The 19751-nt window shown below is 42.9% G+C and overlaps 1 protein-coding gene across 1 annotated transcript in view; it reads left to right on the top strand.

The window, feature by feature from the left end:
- Positions 1 to 19087, top strand: part of sdc3 (syndecan 3) — a 36074-nt gene extending 16987 nt beyond the window's left edge. Inside the window, exons 3-6 of the mRNA XM_051389936.1 lie at positions 9415 to 9508; positions 11770 to 12644; positions 14090 to 14276; positions 16132 to 19087. Coding sequence (XP_051245896.1) covers positions 9415 to 9508; positions 11770 to 12644; positions 14090 to 14276; positions 16132 to 16298 — 1323 coding nt within the window. The 3' untranslated portion in view covers positions 16299 to 19087. The remainder of the gene's footprint in view (positions 1 to 9414; positions 9509 to 11769; positions 12645 to 14089; positions 14277 to 16131) is intronic.
- Positions 19088 to 19751: the final 664 nt, after the last annotated feature.

The following is a 19751-nucleotide window of genomic DNA, read 5'->3' as shown; positions in this document are numbered from 1 at the left end:
AATTTCTCAATTTTAAGACACACCATGACCTCCAGAATCAATTATATAAAAGAAGGAGGGCAGGCAGCCTTCCACCTAATGAGGATTAATGGTTGAGCTAACAATGAAGCAAATGCTATAGCCTTTGACTGATATGAAGTAATGCTACGCTCTGTTGAAGGTACACTGAACATTGCCATAAATGGATTTGGGTCTATTGTTCTGTAACAGCTATATAAGATACATTTTGAAAGTCTTTCTGCATGAAAATGGTTTCAAATTGCCTTTCAGTGATTCAGATGCAAGATTTTTCCTCCACTGTGCACCTGTTTTATCCTTGCAGCTCTGACCAAGCCATTTACTGTACCATATACCATATTTAGCAAATGCATGACTTTCCATAAGGGCATTCATCACTTAGATCATCTTTGTCCTTATAACTCAGTGGAGAAAGATAATATTAGAAAGATTATATTAGTGCTTGGATGCTTTTCAGCTGTGGTTTGGTGCTGCACTGAGACAGCTTTAGGGCCGGAGCAAGCTGGAATAACAAACTAGAGCCAAAGTAATGCCATCCTCCCACATGTTTTGTACGGGGAATTAAGACGGCCAACGTGGCTGTGATTTGGATCAGCCGTGGAAGCGCTATCAGGAATTTGATCGGCAGAAAGTGCTAAAAATAGTGGAGGAAGAAAAAGTGTTTCACTCATTCCCTGGCTGTTGTACATGAACATATTTACAGTTTTTGCTGTGTGGTTCACATTCATTGGTCACAGGGAGCACTCGTGTGTGAGACAAACATGCTGGAAAAGATCAGAAATGTGTTTGGCAAGGGACTAAGTCAGCATTTCTTCCCACTCAATGCTACTTACAGCATCATGTCCACAAGGATCTTTTTTTGCTTAGATGATTACATATTGACAATGACATAAGCAGCAATAAATGTCTTTTTAATTAACGCTATTTTTGTTTTATATCCCAAAGTAGTCTGAACGTAGACATAACATACTTATTCTATTAATCCCCATATAGTCTGATTGTATCCATGACACCCAGAACCACTTCCCATCTTTAAAACAGCTAATCGGTGTAAAATTACTCAGCGGGTTCCTCCTTGCAAACACAAAGTGATGCCTGCTTATGACCCCCCGCTGCAGCTGTTACTGCAAAGAATCTCTTGACAGTAAATGATAATTTAACTTAAAAAGTTGGAGCTATTTTACTTGGCTTACTACTGAAAGAGGAGGCCCGGAGTGCTGAAAATATGTATTATTTCACAGGAGGAGACATTCATCACAGACATTAAAACTATGACAGTAAATGTATGTATTAGTAATATAGTTGGAAAATCATTCTAATGGATTCTGAATGGTTTTGAACCACAGGGTGAGGGTTTTAAGAAATCATTTTACGTGTGAAACATCTTGCGTTCTTCAAAGGTACAATTCCTTGATTTTTCTAAATATTGCTTAATAGCATCGCACTTCATAGTCGAGTTTTAAAGCATCAACAGTAAGTTGGGAGGAGCACATTTTTCAGTGGTGAGCTGAATCAAACGTAGGGATTTATAGAGCCCATTTTAATCCTGGTCCTTTAATGTAGATTGTAGAGTAGAATATAGATTTTCATTATACTTTTGTTCATTTCTACCAAATACAGCTGCACAGGGAAGACATCAAACATCAGATATATGCTGTGTGGCATGATTGGGAGACTGTTCCTCAAATTAATACATAAAACAAACATAAATGTGATATTGCCACCATGTTTTTTCTTCTCCTTCTGCAGTGGTTTAATGGCACCCAACTGGAGAATTAACTCCACCGGTTGTTAATCTCGATGACCAAATCCTGATAATATATAGGGTTAGGGTTAGGGTTGATATACCTAACAGTTATGAATCTACATTATAGTTACATTACATTTGAATGGAAACCTAAGTAGACTGAGACAGGATTTCCTGACCCCCTTGGGCATAGCGTGCAGGTGTTAGCTGTTTTAAGGTTGACAGGAGTGCACCTGACGTCATTGCTACAAGATACTGTCTCGACACCCGACTGTCTGTGTGTGTGTTTGTGTGTTATAAGGTGTCATCAAGTGTGTGAGCAGTGTGACTATGTAGAGGCTTTCTGTGCTAATCTCTGCTGAAGATGGCAGGTGTCTTAACCAGGCCATCACCTGCTAACCGACTCTCTCTCTCACACACACACACACACACACACACTGGCTGCCCTCTATCTCTCTCACGTCTCCTTGTCTGAATGTAAGTGTGTTAGCGTCCAGGTTGGCTGCCGTCCAACCTGCCCAGCTGGTAAGAGAGGAAGAGCAGGGCGGAGAGTGAGACGAGGCGGAAAAGCAAAAAAGATGGAGGGAGATTAGAGGTCACTACTGACAGGCCCAGGGATCCACACCGGAAAGAAAGATGGGCGTGGAACAATGCGAACAGTAAACAGGCTGCAGTTTTTCCTGTAAGTGTTCGATTTGTCGTGGGGCATGTGCCAAGTGGTCTGACCCTTCCAGGTAAAGAATTATCAACGGTCCTCTTCTGTCAGGGAATAGCACTATTCAAACTGTTCAGTTCTTATCAGCGTAGGTCAGACTGCTCTGGAGAGGAACGGACACAGAGACGAGTGTGAATCAGCAGCCGCTTCATGAAGCGTGGGCTCTCCACCTCCACTGTGAATTAAACTGCAGGGAGGTTAGAAATGTGGCCCATAAAGTTCACTGTACCTCATTTAAGGGCTGATCTGTGTCTCAAATTCCTGCTAGATGATTATAACCGTCGTGCTGTGCTCAAGTGCCTGGTCGACAACGTTTGACATCCAGCACTTCAGCTCAGTCGGGGTGCTCACATCGAAGTTTAAGCCATCCATTTGAACGATAATACACATTTAGTTTGGGGATGTGGCTCTGCTCTTATGAGGCTTTGGTAGAAATTTGAGCAAGCTTTATGTAGACTGTGGCCAGAAATACACACTGATGTTAACTTAGACTGTGGCATACAGAGGTTTAGACTGTAATAGACCTTCTTTTGACTTAATTTAGTAAGATTTGAGATTGATATTAATTAATTTTACTGTAATTAAAGCTTAGTGCTTACAATGCTTAAATGACCTGAGAAGAAGAATTAAAGGCACATGACATCAGTGTCTCATTCATTGTATTTCTGTTTCCTCTGCTCTCTCCATACTGTGGATGCAGTATACGGAGGGACAGCCAGAGGAGTGGGACTCACAGATGGTGCCAGAAAGCAGAGGGAGTATTCAAATTATTCTTCACAGTTTGAGAGCTCAGAGATGCGGCAGCAGTCGAGAATATTCGCTCAGATAAAATCTCCCATATTAAAAAGTACAATTAACGATTATTTCTCCAAAGCAGAGCAGCACTGCGTCAGTATCAGGAGCTTAAAATGCTTGTGTGTGTGTGTGGCAGGCAGGCAGGCATTGTGCAGCAGCAGCCGAAGCCTCTCGGGTTACTGAGGAATGCATTTGAAGTCAATCACAATGAAGCTTTCTATCTGCCCAGCTAGCCTAAAGGGGATCTCCAAACTGAACTGGACTGGACCAGCAAGAAAATCAACCAAAAAAAAAAAATCATCTTTTATATCCAGCTAATCTTCCACAAGCACTGTGTATGTTTGTGTGTGTGTGGTGAATTAATGTGTCTTTATAACTACCTCTGGCTCCTATTGTTATCGGACTTCCTGCATCTTAGTGGTAGCTGAGCATTGCTCTTTGTTCCTATAGACACAACACACACACTCACACACCTTGGTCTTTTTTCTCACACACTCATGCTGGTAATTGTCGTATAACCTTCACACACACACACACACACACACACACACACACACACCTTGTCATTGTCAGGTCTCCACTTTAATGTCACACACTTATAATCTTGCATATTTTCATCCTAAATTAAAATCTGGAACAAATCACTTCCTGTGGAACATTAATATCTGTGAAACCGCATTGTCAGGTGTAAAATCCAGGCTCTGTAGCTGTAAAATGAGCTCACACACACACACACACACACACACACACACACACACACACACACACACACACACACACACACACACACACACACACACACACACACACACACACACACACACACACACAGCAGCTATAGTGTTTAGGATCAAATATATAGTGCATAGCCTGATGTCAGCTTTAGATCAGGTTTCTACCTGAGTAACTGCAAATGTTGCAACACCCCTCAGAGGTCGCACCTGTGTTCGCTTTGTCAGAACATGACATTACCCCAACAAACACAGATTCTTTGTCTGCATCCGTTTTTTGGTCCTTCAATTGTATGTTTTCCCCTTCTCCTTTTACACAAGTAAACCATAATTATATATTCCACGCTCCCAGATTTTTTTAAAATGACTCCAACTGGCACCGCATGTCGTACAATGGCAGTGCTTCATACGTTGCCAAAATCCAGGATTGCATTTTACTCCGCAGATCCATCTTACAGTTTCCTTTTATAACGAATGGGAACAAAATGCAGTGGTGGAGGGAAATTGAGGGCAACATACAGATGATTTTGGCCCCGGGTTATGCGTGTGGTGGAGGAGAGCTCGTTGCGTCTCGTTGTGGTTAGTTAGTTATGTGGCACAGGCAGAAAGTACAGCTGTTTATAGCTCCCGAAACAGAGGCAAAATGCAGAGCTGGCCATATTCTACTCCCCCAAAATCACGTAAAAACACACCCACACAGATACTGTAGGTCTGAGGGGCATTTGTGTGTGCATGTACATGCGCACCACAAACAAAACCTGTGATTATACCCATTCAGACACACACACACACACACACACACACACACACACACACACACACACACACACTGTAATTACATACAGTGACGCACTACAGCCCGCCATACCGTGAATTCACACTTATAATATTGGCTCATAAATGAAACATGCCGAGGCATAGAGGGTGATTACATATTACTGTTAAAGGTTAGGATAAACATAGATGCACATTTAAACACACACCAGCTCCAAAACTGAAAATAGGCACACAGCAGTCTAGCCTCTGCAGCTACAGTATGTCCTGGAGTTTGTTGTGTGTATAGGGGACTTGTAAAAAGGGCCCCTAGGGTGGGCTCTGGTGCCGCCTTGGGGGTGGGGTGTGTGTTTATTTAAGTATGTGTATGTGTGCTTTCTGTAGTCACGCTGAATTTAGGGGGCTAGCCTCAAGATAAGAAATGGAGTTTAAGATGAAAGGAAAATGGGGCGAGGACGGGGATACACTGGCACAGAGTTTGTGGATCGGGGGGGGAGACGAAGGGGGGCTGAAGGGGTGGGACAGATAGAAAGGGGAGCCTGGAGGAGCAGACTGTTTTGATGTTGGTTTTTTAGGGTTGTTTATTTGACGTTACATAACACCTTTGCTTATGTAGTTAGAGCTCGTATGTGTGTGTGTGTGTGTGTGTGTGTGTGTGTGTGTGTGTGTGTGTCTGGTAGCTTCTCACTGGGAGATGGGAATTTCTGTGAAAGGCAAAGGTTGCCCATAGCAACGGCCCTCATTGTAAAACTGATCCTTGGAATACACACTCACACCATGCCTGCACTGAAACGTCTTTTCAGTACTTTTCGACACTTTTGTCGGGTTTGAGATCACCAGGCCTTCACACACACGTTTACTCTGGAAGCGTGAAGAACACACACACACACACACACACACACACACACACACACACACACACACACACACACACACACACTCTCTCATCTCTCCACTTTGTGAAGCCTATATCCTCGGTGTGTTGAGGCCCCGAACGACTTCAAGTCAATTTCATTTTCAGGAGGTACATATAGCGTTTCAGCTCCACCTCATGCTGAGATGTGATGGACTGAGATGCTCGGGTTTCTAGATTCCATTATTCTTTTATTGGCTTTTAGAGGCATCAGGTTTCTTCTGTCTGGAGCCGGGGAGGAGCTTCTGCTTCTTTGTGTGTGTGTGTGTGTGTGTGTGTGTGTGTGTGTGTGTGTGCAATTAGTGTCACACAGGCTAGCAAAGACACAGCTCTATAGGGCCCGAGGATGGACTTAAGATTGCTGAGGAGATAAGTTTGTTTTGGTCACATTTTCAGCAGTGGACTGACTGTTTTCCAATACCTGCAGCAAAACTGAGCCCTTTGTTCTTGGCTTTAAAACATTGTACTACTTAGTGTGTATCGAGCTAAATCTAGGTACAAAATGCAGTGATGGAAGAAGTTTTCAGCTCCTTTACTTAAATAAATAAGTGCAACTTATATAAGCGTATATAGAAACTTGAAGCCGCCAGTGCACATCCACCGAGAATGGACTTTACAGTGAAGTAGGAGACATCTTGTGTCAGGAAGCAGGAACAATTTGCTGACATGATATAACCTTTATCGTTAAGCATATTATTTTTTCTAAACACATGACTGGAGGGGATCTCTATGTGAAAGTACAGAAGTAAATATTATTAAAGCTGCTCTTTTCAATATTATATATTAACAACATTACTTCTACGAATGGAGTCACACCTAGTGATGAACCCACAAAAAATTATCATCCAACTCTTTCAACTCATTGTTTTGGTTTTCCACCCACAACTTTACTGTTTTTGTTTCCAGCCACAGCAGGCAGCTGTTTTCAACAACAAAAGCTCTGATAAACCCACTGCACACTACCTGCTCAGCACCACACAGCAGACAGACAAAGCTAGAGACTAGCTGGTGAACAGAGTGGAGCATTCAGCAGCTTTAAGAATTACTGGAGACCAAAAACAATGAAATGAAGGAGAGTGAATATTGGACTTCCATTCATCAGGTGGACAGAAACACCACTTCTAATGAATGCTAAACAACTGTTGGCTAACAAGTTCACCGTATCAGCTTTATAATGTGTTGTGTTTATAGCTTGTTCTGCCCAAGTGGCCAAAAAAGAAAGATTCATGCAGCTATAAATTGTCAAAATTAAAAGTATTCATTATGCAGAATTCCCCCTGTAGAGTGTTATGATATGATAAACTTACTGCATATTTAAAAAATATTGGCCAAACTAGTAGAGGTGGAGATAATTTGGTACTAGTACTTACTGTTCGGCAGTTTCATCTATAATATACATGTTTGTATTTTCTGCAAGTAAAATCTTAAACTGCAGGTGCCATGTCATTGGTAGAGTGTAATTAAGTACATTTACTCAAGTACTGCACTCTGTACAAATTTGATGTACTTTATTTGTGTACTTCAGTACTTGAGTAAATGTACTTCTGTACTGACAACATGGCAGAACAACATTTAAGGTATTGGTTGAAATCAGTGAATACACAGTGCGTGTGAATGTTTGAAAGGCCAAAATAGGCTCATACAGTTACTCTCTGAGTACGCTTTGTGATGTAGCTTGAAATGTATCTTTGTACTGCAATAGGGGCGGTGTCTCTTAAGTGCATGCATTTGATAGCAGTATTAGCTGACCCTGTTTGGTGGGTGAGTGCTTAAGTGTGTGTTTAAACATCACAGGGCTGTAGGATTGAGGTCAAGAGAGAGAGAAATGAGAGAATGAATGAAGAGAGAGGAGGGATCAACCTCAAAGTGACCGGACGCTGAGGTCATTCACTTCAGAGGTTGAAACCCCGAACAATCCACGACTAATCTCTCTTACCTGACCCTGACAGAGGTTGCTAGGCTTGCGCTTTCCCCTCACAGGCGTAGACGAAATAGGTCCGGATTAAGGTGCAGTGATGGGTAGGGAGGATACTGTGAAATGACCCATGAGAGAGATATTACAGGCATATTACAGAGCCTTCATGCAGCTGTAAAATTGTAGTTATTCAAAAGAGATGGTGATTTTTATCCACACAGGGGGTTCAGAATAGTACTGAAATGATTTACCAACAACAATATTGATCAGAGACTTTTTGAAGTGTCAGTTTGTAACATTTAAGAGGATCATGTCGCAGCAGGTATTGAATACTAATAACGACCTTTTAATTAATGTATAATCACCTGAAAATACGAATTATTGTATATTTGTTACTTAAGAATGAGCTTCTTATATCTACAGACGCCGCAGGGAGTCCACCATGCAGTCCATCATGTTTCTACTGTAGCCCAGAATGGACAAACCAAACACTAGGGATGTTGGACGTTTTTTTTTATTGTTTCGCTGCCTCTACAGTTTCTCCTTCATGCTTTGAAGGGGAGAGTGAAGCAAGGGATTTGCAATCCTTAACTACCCCTCTGGAACCCACTAAATCCTACACACTGGTCCTTAAAGTCATTTAAAGGGCTAAACATTTGAGGATTTGCTCAGTGAACTGAGTTATCTTTTGGCTTTGGGTTTTGAAGGGTTGTGACAGATGTGTTTAGCCACACTAGCTCCAACTATTCGATGGACTGCCATGAAATTTGGCACAGATATTCATAGTGCTTAGAGGGATGAGACTGTATTGACTCTGGCGAACCCCTGATTTTTCATCTAGTGAGCTTCACATTTGTGGTTCTCAACAACAATTGGATGGATTGCCATTAAATTTGGCACACACACTCCTGTTTCTCCCAGGATGAATTGTAAAAACTTTGGTGATTCTCTAACTTTCCATCTAGTGCTATCATCCAATCAAATGTTTTATTTGCCCAAAACTTTGGTTTATGACCAAATACCTGCAAAACTAATGAGGTTTCCATCAGCACTTTATGTTAAGAGCTAATGTGCAAACACACTAAACAAAGATGATGAAGATGGTCAACATGGTACCTGCTCAACATCAGCATGTTAGCATTGTCATTGTAAGCAGGTTAGCACGCTACAGTTAGCATTTAGCTAACAGTACAGTCTCCCAGAGCTGCTAGCATGGCTGCAGACTTTTTTATAGATCTTGTCCAAGCTTCTCAAATTTGAGGATTTGGTGTTTTTCTCTGTTTTATATAATTAAAAAATGAATATCCTTCATCTGAAGTCGTCACCTTTGGCTTTGGGAGCGTATAATGAAAATCTTTCATTATTTTCAATGAATTGATAAATCAAAAATACACAGATTAACTGACAATGGAAACTATTGTGAGTGGCAGCCTGAGTTCAAAAGTTAACTGGTTTCTTCATACTCTGCTACTTAACAAGCTGAGCATCACTTGTGACTGACATGTAAGCAGAGACTGAATGAAACCCCTCTCTCTTTAAAGGCTTTGATGTTCTGCTGCCAAAATCCCAGCTTTAGATCAACTCATTAACTATGCTCCTCCATAGAGTCACAGACGGACAGATGTTACCCTGTCCACCATAATGCTGCCTGCGCCTCCTCTCAGACAGTTGTGTGCGTGTCTGTGTGTGTGCATGTAATCTGCCAAAGTGGTTCCTCTTTTAAATGAAATGACAAATGGCTCAGTCATTCATGATGAATAACTCTAATCTCTGTCATCTGTATCCCCCGCTCTCTGTCTCCCTCAGGGACAGACTTGGTCACCGTCTATCGACGACGAAGGCTCAACGAGAGATGAGTTCTACGACGATGAGGACCTCTACTCAGGCTCTGGCTCTGGCTGTAAGTGTGTGTGTGTGTGTGTGTGTGTGTGTGTGTGTTTGTGTTTCAGTGTGTGAGAGGTTACACACTCACGGCCTGGTTCTTTCAAAACACGACAGCTGCTTGGTTTCAATCTGCTGACCCTGAAGACCCCGTCCCCCTTCCTCCCTGTCCTGGAGTTATGGCCCCTCTGGGCACCAGACTCACATGCACAAAGGCACACACAATTACACAATACAAACCACTTGGCTCGACGGATAGTTTTGGATACAGATTTATTGGAAACACCTTTAAACACAGACACACCCTCGCAAACAAGCAGCAACCAGGGCTCGATTCCCCCAGATCTTATTTACTCTAATCAGATTACCGTCCACACAGATTAGGCGATCACACGCCACGCCAGCAGTTTGTGTGTGCACCTATCTGCAAACGTCTGTCTGCGTTTGAGTGAGCTGGCTGTCTGCGTGTATAGGTATTACCTACTTAACGTAAATCACGTTGGTGTAATTCAGGCTGATTTTCTGATTTGGCTGCTGAAGCTTGAGCATAGCTCTCCTTATTAAGCATGACTCATTGAGGACTGCCCTCGGTTCAGGCACTGCGCTAGTGGAGAGCACACTTAAAATAAATTACAACTCAGAGCAGGAGAGTGCAGCAGGGGCACCCCCTGTGGTTGAAACAGCAGCCCGGCAAATTGCTTTATCTCAAACCGTGATACAGAGCTGTCTGATTCCAAAGGAAAAGCTCATTTTCAGCAGACGAATGTGCATTTTGTGCTTCTGCTGCTTCAGAATGTGGCATTTTGAGGCTTCTGATAAGTTTAACAGAAGCTGCATTGTTCGAGTCCACATTTTGATATCCTTTCCAGCTCCTCTGTCAGCCTTCGCGTCTTTGTGCCTGTAAATTCAATTTGTTTCTCTTTCAACCCAGGGAGCTCCACTGTTATAACAAAATGAAAGGTGGTATAATACTATTATGAGATTTAAGAAGAAAATGAATCATTCAGCACCGTCGTCTCTTTTCTTCTCTTCTCTTGTATTTGAAAACGCTGTTTACGTGCATCCACCGCAGCTTTTTAAAGTCATTTTCATAAAAATCTCCATCCACCCTTTAACACGAAAACAAAATCAAGAAAATCTCTTCCATCTTCATTCGGGCCCACGACAAAACTGCACATCACAGCCAACATCTGGTCTCAGTTGGTTGAACCTCTGTTCTGTCCCCTCCTGCTCTCCATGTTTAAGTTATACAGCTGAACTCACAATTACTGGAGTTGTTCTCATTTACATATTTTTCTGTTGTCAGACAGTTAAACAAGCAGAAAATAGCGATTTGATTACAGCTCTAATTGCTGCGCTGAGTCGTCAATAAAATCACTACTTTATGACCCTGAAGTCATTTGACAATCCAAACATAGCTGTGCTGTCTGATTGGCCTAAAATGAGTAGAGAGGACAGAGATGACAGAAACTCGGTCGCTGCTTTACAGATTTTGACCGTTTCTTTTTTTAATCTGTGCATCATGAGTCCCCCAACCCTGTGGAAGTGCAATACTGAAGTGCTTGACTACCACACAGCCCTCAACCAGGCTTACATCATTGTTTTCCAAAAGTTTTCACACTATTTTCACAATCTCCATTTTCTGGTGAGACCCATGCTGGTTTTGTGTATAGACAGAAGTCCAAACCAGAGTGAAGATTAAGCATATTTAAATTAAGCTGGTTTAAAGCCATCATGGAAGGCTAGTGGTCTATGTGGCATTTTTAACATGTAACCGTAACATGGTTTGAATCCAGCCCGGATGTGTCAAATAAAGGCAAGAATGCCCAAAAAATAATCTGTAAAAAAACCCTACTATATATCTACAGTGGGAAATGAATGCATGAAGATCCCCACAATGAAACAACATAATAGTGTCCATGGCATTCACATTACTTTCAGTCCCACAGTTCAATGCATCAAATTTTATAGATTTAAAAAGTTGTGCAACACTACACCTGATGATGCAAAATGACAGTGACTTACTTATTAGGTGTCTGAAATCTCAGTTTACTGCACAGTGGAGAGTCAATTATTGAGTGTTAGAGAGTAGTGAATGAGGGATTGATTTCACCCACAGTGTCTGATTTACTGTTTGTGTGTGAGTGTGTGGGCGGGTGGGGTTAGTGATGAACGGGATGTGTGATTGAGTGAGATGTGTACATGTTTTAATTCTTTGACTCCTCTGCTTGTTGTTGTTTAATTAAGTCATTTTTAAATTAAAAATTCTCTCCCCTCCAGTCCCTGAGATCAGAATGAGGCCGACATCAGTGGGTGTGTCATTCACCACAGAAGAGCCCCTCCTCCTCTCCACCACCCAGGCCACCGGCCCCGCCCCCTCTGCCTCACCTGCGGCTGAGCCGAGCCCCAACCCGGAGGACCCCACTGCCACCCCGCTGCCCACCGAGGCTGATGGAGAGAGCGGTGTGTTCTGGGAAAGAGAGAGAGAGCTGGAGAAGGAGAGAGAGAGGGAGGAAGAGTTGGAGAGAGAGAGAGAGCAAGAGAGGCAGAGGGAACTGGAGAGGGAGAGAGAGAGGGAGAAACAGTTGGAGAGGGAGCGAGAGAGGGAAAGAGAGAGGGAGCGGGTCCGGGAGATGGAGAGAGAGAAGGAGAGGGAGAGAGAGCGCGAGCGAGAGAGGGAACGTGAGAGAGAGAGAGAGAAAGAGAGAGAGAGGCAGAGAGAGCGGGAGCTTGAAAGAGAGAGAGAGCTGGAGCGAATCAGGGCCGCAGCCCAGACCACCACCGCCCCACGATCCCCTGCTGCCATCCCTGTGGTGACCACCAACCCAGCAATCAGCACTGCGGAAAGTGCAGCACCCTCTGCCGGTTCGGATGACCTGAGCACCACAGAAGAAGAAGAGGACGTCTACCTGTCACCTGAACCCACATCGTTTTACCCAGGCTTTGACATAGAAATCACCACAGAGGAAGACATGTCCCCCACAGCAGAGACCACCCCTGAGCCCACAACGGCTGCACCTACCACCACCACCACCGCCGCCGCCACCACTATCAAGACCAGGATCCCCTTCAGGCCCAGGGTTCCCATGTCGACAGCCACTCAGGCGGTGCCAACAGAGAGAACAACTCGCTCTCAGCAGCCCACAACTTCACAGGTAAGGTTAAAGTATTAGTTTTGTCAGCCATCAAACATTATTATGTTCATATAGAATAAGAAGAGTAGCATCATGTAGGTCTGACCGCATCAACCCCAAAAGAAAACACCAAACACAGCAGGGAGTAGGAAGTGACAATAATAACTTTGTCCCATCAGGGAGCGTAGACTCATGGTTATGTAAAAATCTGTGGGTTTTAGAGGGAGTTACACAGTGCAACTATTTCTTGATGAACAACATCCACCCAGGCAACCAACCTGGCAAAGTCACGGTGATGAAAAGGATTCTGGGAAGTCACTGTGCCAAGATGTTGTTTGCCAAGAAATATTTACAGCACATAACTCCCCCTGAAACATCAAACTGTTACATTACACTTTGTGTATGGATTAAACAAACAGGATAAAGCATGTTAATTAGTGAGCTTCAGAGGGGGTGGTGAGTGTTTTATTTTCATTTTCATACAGAGCTAGGCTAGCTGTTTCCCTTTGTTGCCAGTCTTTATGCTAAGCTAGGCTAATTGCCTCCACTCCCCTGCTCCATACTTTAACTTACAGACGAGAGTGGTATGAATGTATGTCTCACCCTCAGACAAAATCAATTGTGTATATTTCCCAAAATATCAACCTATCCCTTTAACAAAAGAAACAGAAATAAATAGTGTATGTTGGGAACTATTTTCAGCTACAGATTATATAAGATTGGATATATAAAGTATATGATGAACTACAGTGCCCATGTTCATGAGGATGATAGAACATGTCATCCAGTGCAACAGTGTGGCTCATTAATGTGTTTTCAGACAAAAAAAAGAGCTATTTGGCACAGAAGAATAGGTCTATCAGGGTTTGGCTACATAGTCAATATTTGTTTAAGCATTCAACTCTTTGTTGGTTCTGGTAATGTTTGTGGGGAAAAGTCTAAAATTGTCTAAAATTGGCAAATTATTTAAATCAGGAACTATCTGACCAAAGAATAAGTGAATAAGGATTCACACACTAGCTTATTCACTGCTCTGTACTAATGGACTCACTTTGGTCGGTACCCATAAACTATTGAGGTTTGATACCCAGCCCCTCTTCTGACTGCCTCTTTAACACTGACAGCTTAATTATTTACTGACCAGAATCATTTCTCTGATTGATGTGCTTCTGTTTATTTGCAGCAGTGCTGCATTAACACATGATGCATTGAGATTTGTCTGGTTTTCCACATTGTAATTAAGTTGCCAGATTTTATGAACTGTGTATATGTGTTGGACAATATGCAACTTTCCACCAATCAGAACATACAGAGGCTCATTGTTTCAAAAGTGAACATGTGCCATGGAAAGTTCTCTGTTTGTGCTAGTTTGGATATGTTTCAGTGTAGTAGCTCCATGGAACAAATGTGATTACATCAGATGTACATTTCCTGTTGTTAGTCTCACTTTTCTCTTTCTGTCTCAGGAGGGTAACGACGTGGGTGCTGCAGGGCCAAGTGGAGATTTTGAGATCCGGGATGATCGCCGCAACGATCTTGGTCGAGGAATAATGCCAGTGGATCCCGATCTGATTGGCAACACAGTGGACGGAGGAAGCTCTGCCGCCCAGCTGCCGCAGAAAAACATCCTGGAGAGGAAAGAGGTCTTGATAGGTAGGAACATGTGTCCAAATATTTGTCCTGGTCTTCAAGTTCTGTCTATGCCTGTCACTCTGCCTTCGTTTCAAATAAACTGCTTGGTAGTCACCTCTTAGATCGACGGATTACATTTCCCCGTTGCCTCCTGTGTTCTTTCCTTGCTTACTGGGAGCTGCTAAGATAAACTGGCAGTAACTCATGTTCACGTAGTGCAGATTCATCACGATAAGTGAATGTGCTACTTAGCCCCGTTTGACCCATTGAGAACAAGCAATCCTCTTCTTGGGTTATCCAACCCCTCCTTTCTCCCCTCTTTTTCTCATCATTTTCCCTCTGGGCAAATCCAATTTCTTTTCAAGTGCCCCCCTCTCCTCATCCCAAAGAGCTGTTGTAGAAAGTGAGGCAGCAGCCAACTTGCCTGACCTGACTGGCTCTCTGTCTCTCCTTCAGCTGTTCTGATTGGTGGACTGCTGGCGGTGGTTTTCGCTGATTTCCTGGTCATTGGTAAAGAGCAGGAGGCAACAGACTTTAGACTAGACTGTATAATGGGACCAAGTTACAACTGTACATGTCAACCTCATACATTCATATATAATGCTGTATATAGGCACTGTATTCACTTTCATCTGTGTGAGAACATGGGACATGCAGTGATTTGCACGTATTTACCATCTTTGACTTTTCACACTGAAAATAAATAAAGTTAAATAGAAATTAGGTCATTTTGTTTAAATTTAGATAAATAAAACAATAACATTTCCATTTGCCAGATATTTCAGTTGTTTCTTTCATATTGTTTTTCATCAAAAACTATTGAAATTCTGCCCTTTACCCCCTAAATCTGTACAGTGTTTCACAGTACAGGCGTCAATATTTTAACAAGACAAAGAGTCTACAGCCTTGCTAGCGGCTCTGCAAGGTTACACTGAGGCACAGCGGTTAAAAAGCTTAGTCTTAGTCAGTGATAGTAATAAAGATCTGATATTATAGATTCAAGGAAAAGTAGTTTATCATATCTTTTTTTATGAGAAACTGCAAATGGTGCATTTTAAAGGGTGCACAAAATTTTTTTTATGCCCAATATCACAATTGTCAAATCAGGGATAGTGAAGGTATATTTATGCACACTATAACACAGAAACTGCATGATCTGACAAAAAGAAATCTAATTAAATATTTTTATAAAATTTAATTACAAGAAATGGCGTGAAAAGTCAAGAGTGGTGGATATTTGTGCAGTGACGGAGCATGGGAAAAGTTCTATTATTTAAAGCCTGTGCACTCTGATATTGGCAGTAATGGAATAAACAAAGTAAACACCTCCCACACAATGAATGGAAACAAAGTGTTCCTCAAGCATTTTGGAAAATAAACAGTTTGTTCTCCATTTTGGCGTCAATACCAATTAGTTTAACGAGGGAAAGTTTTCGTTCTCCCCCATTTGATAACCACACATTAATCTATCGCACACAGCAAGAGTTCATTAAACGATGTGTGCAGAAGAAGGTGCAGCAGCTGCAGATTGGTTACACCAACACCACAGGGCTACACTACTATGTAGCACTGCAGGGCTGCAATTTAGCACTAAGCTGTTGGCAACACGTAACGTATGTTGGCACATCCAGGCTCATCAGTCTTCACTTAGCAGCTAGCTGATAGTGATGCTGTAGCTATGCTCTGCTTTCTGACATGGAGTGTTTGCAGCAGCGTGTGTTTGTAGTGATGTAGTCAGCTGCAGGATGTAACCGTGACTGTCATTGTATTTTAGCATTTGTTCATGTGTATGTGTGTGAGTGTTTGTAGGATCTGATCTGTAATGTTCTGGAAAGTTTTTTAAGATTATCCACCCTCTCTTCATGTCTTTCTCCAGCGGTGATAGTGGGAGGAGTGGTGGGCGCCTTGTTTGCCGCCTTCCTGGTGATGCTGCTGGTATACAGGATGAAGAAGAAGGATGAAGGCAGCTACACGCTGGAGGAACCCAAACAGGCCACTGTCACCTACCAGAAACCAGACAAGCAGGAGGAGTTTTATGCATAACACTCGTATGCCAGAGAGACGCACCGCACACCGAGGGAGAGAGAAAGAGCGAGAGAGAGAAGAGAGAAAGATACTCTAAGCCCCTCGTCCTCCCCCTCCCCCTCCTCCTCTTCTTCTTCGTCGCTTCCCCCTCATCTGCTCGCCTCTCCTCATCCCTCTCTCCTCTCGTCTCCAAAACACATGAGAGCGCCTTTCTCTCTGCGGACTTGGAACTTTCTTTTCCATGAAAATGAGAAAGAGGACAAAAAAAGAAAAAGAAAAAAAAAATTCCAAATATATTCTGAAAAAAAAATAACACATACACACAAGATGTTTTTAAAGTAAATGTTGTTATTAATATTCTACAGATTCTCTTGTTCTGTATGTAATGATATGATTATTTTGTAAAAAACAACAAAACAAAACACAAGCTCTTAACCTGTGTTTTCTAGCACAAAAAAAGTTCCTCCTCTGTTTTTATGGAGCGAATGAAAAGGCTTAAAAAGAAAAGAGGAGAGGAGAGGGGCGGAGTGAGCTGAGCGAGACACAAAAGAAACAGACAGGGGTGGGCTCGACTCAGCCCCTCGCCCCCCCCTCCATAAATAAAACACACAGAGCGTCTGGTTGGCCGCACAGAGCCCAGGGTCAAAAGGTGAGAGGAAAGGTCTCTTTTGTGCCTTCCATCCCTCTGGTGCTCAAAGACGCATACACACATCCATACTGCCACATAAACACATGCTTACACTCATGCACATGCAAACACACAGACTTGTATCTGCTCGACGGTGGCTCTGACCTCTCTCTCTGTGCTCGGCCAACCAGAAAACGGTGATCAACCCTTGGCGTGTTTCACAATGTCGAGGAGCCGCTGTGGAAACAAAGGCTGGTCCGTCTGCTCCTCTAAGCTGTACAAAGACTAGTTACGGATAGTAATAATAACCAATAATATATCAATGTTTTGGGCTGGATGGTGAATAATAATAATAATACCATAATAATAATAATAATAATGATAATAATAATACTTAAACAGGAGGATGTGTATTTAGCAGTTTAAAAAAAAAAAGTTTATATGTAAATATCAGCATATCCTTTCTGGCATCACTAACCATCTGCATGATCATGAAGAGTTTTTATTCATCACATCCATCATCACTTTAGATGAGCTGTGCTCTCGTCAGCCACATGCGCGCACACACACACTTACACACACACACACACACACACAAGTGCAGACATATAAACTTGCTGTGCATTTAGATACACCACACAGACTTTAAATATACTGTAAATCATATCATTCAAACACATATCAAACCCATCATTGTCATCGTCATTATCATCATCGTCATTGTGATAGTCATCGCTCGTGATACGAGTGAGATCAGATGGTTTCAATATGTTATTGATTAGTTATGGATCAGTTGCCGGTTGGTTTAGAGTTTGGTCTGTTTGTGTAAAAGCACAACTATGTGTCCAGTCATCACGTCATCCCGCACACACACCTTTTGCATGCCTCACTTTCTTTTTCTTCCACCATTGGCTCTCTGTTTGGGGATGGGAGGGTCCTGTTGGAAGCGAGGGGGGGCTTTAATGAAAATGTGTGAAACCGCGCAGGAAGTCGCGCCCACATGCACTAATTAAAGCTTTGGTTATGAGACAAAAACGGACTTTGAATTAGTGTTTATGGGTTCAACTTTAACCTGCTGTTGGAATCTTTTTTTGGGGAGGGGACAACGGGGGGAAGAGGGATTAGGATTCGGTTTGGGAAGGGGAATGTGAGGAGACAGGAGGGCTGTGCTTCTATCTAAGAGATTGTAACAATAACCACACCAGTGCGACTGGGCTAGTAGCTTCTATTATACTCAGTACTGTAGAACAAAAATGCATGGGAGTCAAAACTATACTAGTCTGGGTGTGTGTGGATGCCTGTGTGTGTCTTTGTGTGTTTGAAAGAGATAGAGGGGTGAGTTAAAGTTGGAATGTACTGTGGTCGAGTGTGTGTTTACCTATTCCAGCAGTTCTCACGCTCTTCCACAGACAGGTAACACACCTCTTCCACTCCTGTGTGTGTACGTCGCCTGCCCCCTCGCCAGTGTGTGTGTGTGTGTGTGTGTGTGTGTGTGTGTGTGTGTGTGTGTGTGTGTGTGTGTGTGTGTGTGTGTGTCTACACCTCATCTAAAACCACCACCTGTGTGTGTGTGCGTGAGTGCTTCACCTTGGTATTTCACAGCAGACTCTTGTGTACACTGACTAGCCTGTCGACGTGTGTGTGTGTCTGCGTGTGTTTAGTCTGTTCACTGCTGAATGAGGGGCAGCTGGTCCCTCACAGTGGCTTTCACACACACTGACTGTCTTTTCACTGTCTGTCTGCCTGTCTGTCTCTCTGCCGCAAGGACAGACGGACAGACAGCACGCCACTTTCTCACAGGCAGGAATGATCTTAACACGTACTGTCTTTTCTAAAGTGACTGTCGAAGTGTAAACATGTGTGTTTGTACCCATCTAAGCCTGCGTAGCCAAATAAGACGTGTGTGTGAGAGGGTGAATTTGTACGTGTATGAGTGTAGGTGTGTGTGTGTGTGTGTGCGTGTGTGTGCGCGTGTGTGTGAGTGTATGTGTGAAGCCCGATGGAGGCTACACTACTCTATGTTTGCTGTTCCCATTCCTGTTTTTATACATTTGCATTTTTTTAAGGCTGAGTTTCTGTCATTGGCTGAGTGAGCGAGAGGAGGCGGATCCTCCACGCCACCGCCCTGTCACTAATCTGCCACTCTGTTCCAAATAAAAAACCTGGTTGGGTAAATCTGTCCTCTCTTGTCTGTTTTAATTTAAGTGCTTTTAGTGTTCAGTGTGCTCTCGATAAGACATGATGGACTTCAGATAACTAGGTTTGAACTGGGTCAGACTAATAACCCAAACAACAAAGAACAATCACAAAACAATCCCACTATGCATTTTCTTCAGATTGCTTTGTATAACTTTTTATCAGCAGTGGATAACATTTGTTTACGACTACTCTCCTCATGGTAGCTGGAACAACCTGTTAGAGGGCCCCTGGGCAAACAATGTATGCCTTATGTGCAATCTGTGTATCCTTGCACCTCCATGTTTCCATTAAAGGAAAAGTTTGATATTTTGCAGTGGGTTAGATTAGCTTAGCATAAAGACTGGAAACAGGGCGAAACAGGGGGAAACGGCTAGCCTGGCTCTGTCCACCAACAACATCTGTCCACCAGCACCTAAAGTTCTGTACAAAAACTTCAGTGTATAAACAAGAAGTTGTGGTTTTATGGGGGGCTATGTGCTGAACCTTTTCTTGGCCGGATGGAGTGAGCTTTAGAGGTGGTGGTAGGTCAGGCTAGGCTAGCTGTTTGCCCCCTGCTTCCAGTAGGCGAAGCTAAGCTAGCTTGCGGCTGGCTGTAGGTGGTATTGATCTTCTCTCATTCTTGGCAAGAAAGCGAATAAGTATCA

The sequence above is a fragment of the Dicentrarchus labrax genome, unplaced genomic scaffold (genome assembly GCF_905237075.1).
Source record: "Dicentrarchus labrax unplaced genomic scaffold, dlabrax2021, whole genome shotgun sequence".
NCBI classification, from domain to species: Eukaryota; Metazoa; Chordata; class Actinopteri; family Moronidae; genus Dicentrarchus; species Dicentrarchus labrax.
This window is presented reverse-complemented; position numbering and strand designations above follow the sequence as displayed.